This window comes from Anabas testudineus, chromosome 9 (assembly GCF_900324465.2).
Source record: "Anabas testudineus chromosome 9, fAnaTes1.2, whole genome shotgun sequence".
Classification (NCBI taxonomy): domain Eukaryota; kingdom Metazoa; phylum Chordata; class Actinopteri; order Anabantiformes; family Anabantidae; genus Anabas; species Anabas testudineus.
This window is the reverse complement of record NC_046618.1, coordinates 16,188,311-16,194,310: the sequence shown is the minus strand read 5'-3', so window position 1 is coordinate 16,194,310 and position 6,000 is coordinate 16,188,311. Positions and strand designations below refer to the sequence as shown.

At 43.8% G+C, this 6,000-nt stretch overlaps 1 protein-coding gene across 2 annotated transcripts in view; it reads left to right on the top strand.

Annotated features, from left to right (window-relative positions):
• The first annotated feature begins 668 nt into the window (after positions 1 to 668).
• efna5b (ephrin-A5b) overlaps positions 669 to 6,000 on the top strand; it is an 87,316-nt gene continuing 81,984 nt past the window's right edge. For both annotated transcript variants that reach the window (XM_026343282.1, XM_026343281.1), the window contains exon 1: positions 669 to 1,835. In XM_026343282.1, the coding sequence (XP_026199067.1) occupies positions 1,711 to 1,835 (125 nt within the window). In that variant the 5' untranslated portion in view covers positions 669 to 1,710. The remainder of the gene's footprint in view (positions 1,836 to 6,000) is intronic.

Below are 6,000 nucleotides of genomic sequence, written 5' to 3'. Positions count from 1 at the left end.
CCTGTCTCATTTATCCGGAGCCTGCATGGCCATCATCTCTCAGCATTACGCTATCACACAGGGCTGTCCAACATCACCGCCCTCCACAACTGTGGGATAGATGTGACCTTTTCTGGAGTGGAATTCCTTACAATTAAACATTAAATGCAAAAAAAAAAAAAAAAAAGATGCTTTTCCCCCTAAAAGGTGCAATATTTAAATAAACAGTGAGCAATCTTAGCAGATTAGCTGAAAAAATATTTTCTTTTGCGTCAAATTCTATTTGGATGTATATTATTATTATTACTATGCAGCTGCCTAGCCTATATTACCTTAATGCAGGCCTCTTTCCTGTTATTAGAATAGAGCACATTTACATTGAGCTAAGTTGAACTGACAGAGACAGTAACTGGAGCCCATGGTCTTCTTTGGTTCGCTGCGTCCGTTTGCATGTAATTAAATAGCGCTGCGCGCACTTATCAGACGGATCTGACAGTGGAATATGTGAAAGCGGTCCCTGTCCTGTGCACCTCTTCTCCGTCCCTTTCCACTTCTACCTCTCTGTAATTGAATTAGCTGGGTTTTAGGCGGGGGAGGGGCTTGGCTTTGTTAAAGTGACGCCCATTCAAATCATTTCAAACCAATGGGACTATCCCCCGCTCCTCCGTAACCAAACCCACTCTCTCAGTCGGCGTCTGAAGCTGCCTGTCTTTGCCCTCACCTTCCTGCGCGTCCCGGCGTTTTAAAATCCCCCCCCAAAAAAAACACCAGAAGGAGGAAGACCTACACCGCACGCACATGGAAGAGCGCAAGATTTTTTTCTGTCCTGCACGTTGCACGATGGCTTATATATGAGGAGGGCACTTTGGGATACGGACATATACAGGCGTCTCCACGAAGAGAAGCGCATGAGAAAACAACGCTGTCCGTCCTCTCCGACACCGAGAAGGACTCCTCCCCACCTCGGCCGTGACACCCCCGGGAAATCGCTGAGAAAGGATAGCAGTCTTTTTATTTCTCACGCCGGAGTCAGAAGAACCTGTGTAACATTTCCATTCGTCTGCCAGGGGACTGACTGAGTGCATGGCTTTAAAAAGTTGCCTGGAGAACATGGACATCTGACGTGCGCCACACGGCGTCATTGGACACACGGAGCCTCTCTCTCTCTCTCTCTCTCTTCTCTCCATCACATCTTGGACCGACTAATCCCCCTGTGCTTTGGGTTTGTAGTAGAAAGTGTGCTGCAGTTGTCATTTGCCCTGGCACAAGCTAAATGCAGTAGGACCTCGCTGGTGGGGAGCATTTACCACACGACAGAAGACGCTGCCTGCTGTGTTGCGCATTTGTATGTGCTGATCTCACTGTGTGTGCATTACAGAGAGATATATTTTGCCAGGATTTTCCCACCAGACCTGACATCCTGCATGAAATAAAGCCTATATGGTTCATCTGGACCATCCTTGTGCATCGGAGAGACACCCCAGTGGCCCCCTGGTTTTGTAACTTTACATTTCTGCCTGAACAAGTGGCTCCTCGAATGGTCCCAGTTTTGCTTCTCCCCTCCGACTTTCCTATGTTGTGCGCATTTCTATTTGTTTGGCATTCACTAACTGCGCCAGAGCGACGCGGCCACATGTGAATGAGACTCGTCACCTGTCCCGCTCGAAGCGCCCGCAGAAACACGACTTGACTTGATTGAAGAGGAATACGTGCCGAAGTTTTGCTGTAGTGATGCTGCAAGTGGAAATGGTCCTCTTTGTCTGCCTGGTGCTGTTGATGTGTGTTTTTAGCCAGGAGCCCAACTCCAAAGTGGTGGCCGACCGCTACGCCGTCTTCTGGAACCGGACCAACACCAAGTAAGTGGCCTCACACCGGGCGGTTGCGCCGCGGAGAGTCGGCGATGCTGCTCGCATCTGCATGAGCCGCGGGGTTCGCAGGTTTGCTGGAAGCACACCGGTGTTTATTTTCCGCAGTGAGGGCATAATGCCAGTACCTGTAGGCACAGGATAAATCCAAGAGCAGGAATAATAGTGTAACAGGCGACTGTGTCTCATTCTTTAATACGAGGCCACCCCGAGGACCCTCTAGATCAAAACGCAGACAAATAAAGGCCCGGACACAGCGTGGATCGCGTGGTGTTGCTTCGTTTTTCTCAGTGTCAGTAGGCTGTTGCTCAGAAAAGTCGAGTTAAAGTTTTATTGTAAATTATTCAGCTGTCGAGGGGACTTCACTGTTAAAGGACGAACCAACCTGGAGCTTGTGGTTTCTCTGTCCGGCGGACTCAGGCTGGGTATTTTACACGACCCCCACTGGCCCCACTCATCCTAGGACCCAAATAATCTCAGATAAAGACTGAACAAGTAAAAAGTCAGCACAAATCCAACAGCTCCATTTACTTTATAAATGTGCCAAACCATTTCCTCACTTTTTGCGCACAGAGTCGTTGACTCCAATCGGATAAGTTCGGTTGTTCACAGGCCAAAGCGCGCGCGCGTGTGTGTGTGTGTGTGTGTGTGTGTGTGAAGAGGGCAGCAAGTGCGTCTCGGTGTTTCGGGTATTTACTGTGTGGCTTCATCACCAGAGACTGGCGATATTAAATGTAGCCAATAAGAGGATAAGGTATCAGTCAATACTAAACAGCTCCTTCGCGAAATTCAGTCCAGTTTCCATAATGCAATTTATGGCCATACAGCGGCCTCAGCACTTCTGAAAGTACCTAAAGGAGAGTTTCATGAATATTACTGAGGCTCTGAGGCAGAGGAATGATATAAAGTGACAAAGTCATTTTAGAGTGACAAAGACACAGTAGGTTTGAGTCCAAGGTAAATATTATGGTGAATTTTGAGTGTTTATGCCACTTTTATTATTTTTGTGATTAAGTTAGAGTCTTTAAAATAGATATTATTCAGATTTTTGTATGAAGAGGTTTTTTTATTATTGTTGATTAAGTTCAGATTTTTTTTTTCCAGCCAGTACAACACAGTAAGTTTTTCTTGTAATTGTGCAGCATTATAATGCATTGTAGATACTCCATAGTAAAGTTAGACAATAATTTAATAAAATAAAACATGATTAATGTTATTTTTGGAGTAAAAAATTTAAAAAACAGCAATTATAAAAAAACTGTGAGTGAATTAAATCCACAAATTGTAGTGATGGATGTGCAGTTTGAGAGCCAGTAACTTAACCTTTCCTAACTTTCGAAAACTTGTTTCCTTCCAAAATATTTATATTCAGCCAGTTCATTCAGGTAAATGTTGTTGGAGTAAAAAGTGCAGACTTTTCACTTTGTTTTCTTTTCTTTTAAAAATGGAAAAAATAAAATCTTTTGCTTGTGAAGTGAGGACGTTCTGTGCTGTACTCAGATGAGCAAGGGCAGGAAAAGTCAATGTAAAAGTTTCTTAGATGTGCTGCGCTCCTGCAGTGAGACGCCTTTCGGCTTGGACAGCTTTGAGTCAACCCTCAGCGTTCAGCGTACATGTTTGTCGAGACAGCGTCTCTCACTCCAAGCACCTTATGGAGTTAGACTGTACAGCCTTGTCTCGGGCTTGTTACGTCTAAACACTGGTGCCGGAGTTTACAGAGATCTTTCAGTCGACTGTTAACAGCATTTAGTATTTGTTGAATAAAACCCTCCGCTTACCCTCCAACGTGTGCACAAAGCCATTAATAGCACATGCTGAATTTGTTACACAACTATTTATATTCAGTCTGAAGTTTGGGAAAACATGATTTATTGCTTGAAGCAATTAGTGGTCAGGGATACAAACAGGAGGGCTGACTGTAAGCTCTCTCCTGAAGTCGGGGCCAGTCTAGTGGGGCGCGTAGATTCTCAGCCCGATATACAGTAGACCATGACTGTTGTGGTCTTGGTCTCTACTCCGACTTACCGTGGCTGTTTATTTGTGGACCGCTTCCTTCAATGGAGGCAAACACAATTTTCAGTTAAATCTTGATTTCTGCTGTTGATAGGCATACTTTCATTAGACTGGACTTTTTTTTTTTTTTTCTTCTTCTTCAACAAAAAAAGTTTCGACTTGACTGGCTGCTCAGTTAACTTGATATCTTCCAGATGTGCTGACAAGTTTTCTCAGTTTCAGTGAAGGGAAAAAAAAAAAGTGCAGTTAGAAAAAAAAAAAAAAAAGGGGACATTTAAGTAAATCTACTGTTAATCTTAGATCGAGCTCACAAACGCTGGAAGAGAGAGGGAGAGAGAGAGAGAGAGAAAACGGGGGCTTTGATATCCACTAGTCTGTATGCATGCTGCACATTTGGATCTTCCAGTAAAATCAGAGAAATAGATAGTTTCCTGAGCCTCGTCTGTTTCTGCAGCTCTGACTTGCCCGAGGAAAGGAAACAGGTTTTCACAGGGGCTGCAATGCTGCTAACACCAGTCAGTTCGTTCTACTTACTCTAAACAGAGTTTGTTTGACTCTCACCCCTGCAGGGCTCAGGCAGGAAGCCAGAAAGGTAACATAACAGGCAGCGAGGAGACGGCGAGAGGGAGAGGTAGCAAACTCATCTTATTGATGACTCGGTTCATAAATATTTAGCCCCGTTCCTCCACGCATTGCTGTGGAGAGCCGGTTCGTTTCTGTAACGCAACTTTTCCCTGCGTCCGCCTTTGTTCAGATGGCTTCAGGAGCAGCCCGTCAACGCCCCACGCACGCGCACAAACATATCAGAGCGAAAGTTGCGTGGTACTTTATGACAGCAATAAACATAAACTGATAATGTAAGTTGATAGTAATGATGGCAGCATTTAGTGTGGTGTTTTTTTTTTCTTCTAGTTTCCCCTCACTCTTTCTTTTTGATGTCTGAACACATTCAGACATTTTACTACCTCCAGAAGAAGCCATTCATTACTTTTTTTTTACCTTATTAAAGTGCAGCAACAACAGACAAATTACCCAAGCTACATAATAAACACTGAAACTGTAGTTCGAGTTTGATTTATTGGCAAAATCTATTCAGTCCTGGTGTTTCAAAGAAGTTTTAGTAGTATGGTGCTTTAGAAGAGAAATGCAAGCTTTGATATAGAAATAATTGACTAAAAACAGTATGCTTACATGTTGTCGCACCTGTCTCCGTTTTGGGAGTTGCAATTAATTAGAAGTTTGAAACTGAAGATAGGCATGGAATGCACAATGACGCAGGAAGGACTCACTTCTGCTGTTTCAGTCACTGATGGACGCAACGTGGTGGTGTGGACAGTTTTATAGCTTAGACTGGCAGCTTTAATAAATGGAGGATCTCATATAAGTGCTTCTTAAGTTTGAAATTCAACTTTTCGATGGCAAAAGATGTTTTTTGTGGGTTAGAATTTCCTTAAGTTGGTTTCTCCAAGGGTCAGAATTAAGAGAAATTCGTAGATATGTGTGGAATTGGTTTAGAGTAATGTAATGTATCTTAGTTTGTTGTCTTGCTGATTTGGGAACGAGCTGACGGGGATTTCCTTGCTGTTTTGTTGGCTTCGTTCTGTCTCTAAACTCCAGCATGAAACTGATACTTTTTTTTTTAATATTCTGAATAACGCCCTTATCTCAATCTTCAAATCCTCACATCCTCTTTCATTTTTCTGCCTCATGGTTCGATTTCCTCAGCGCTTTTTCTCAAATTACCTTCATTTAGATTTACATTTAGTGTTTTATCCATCAAAAGTTATTTTGAATGCCAGCTGCTTGGAGAAGTGGAAGAAATCGTAGAGTTGTATATGCCCTTAGAGAGTTCCTTGAACTTGAAATAACTTCAAATACTGGGACTTTTCTCTCGGTGGATTCTGCCCTCTGCTTTCTCACTGACTGTCTTTGCTTGTGAGTATTTATTCTAATGAGGGGACAGACTGTGGCTCTAATGATGTCTCAGCTGTAATACCGGAGACCGTCCTTCCCTTCCTTTCTCCCCCTCTGCCCTTTCTTCTTCCCATATCCCTCCTTGCCCCGTGTCCCGTGTTCCCTCTCGGCGCGCTGTCTCTCCTCGTCTGTTTCTCTCTCTCTCCCTCGCTCACTCTCGCTCTCTCTC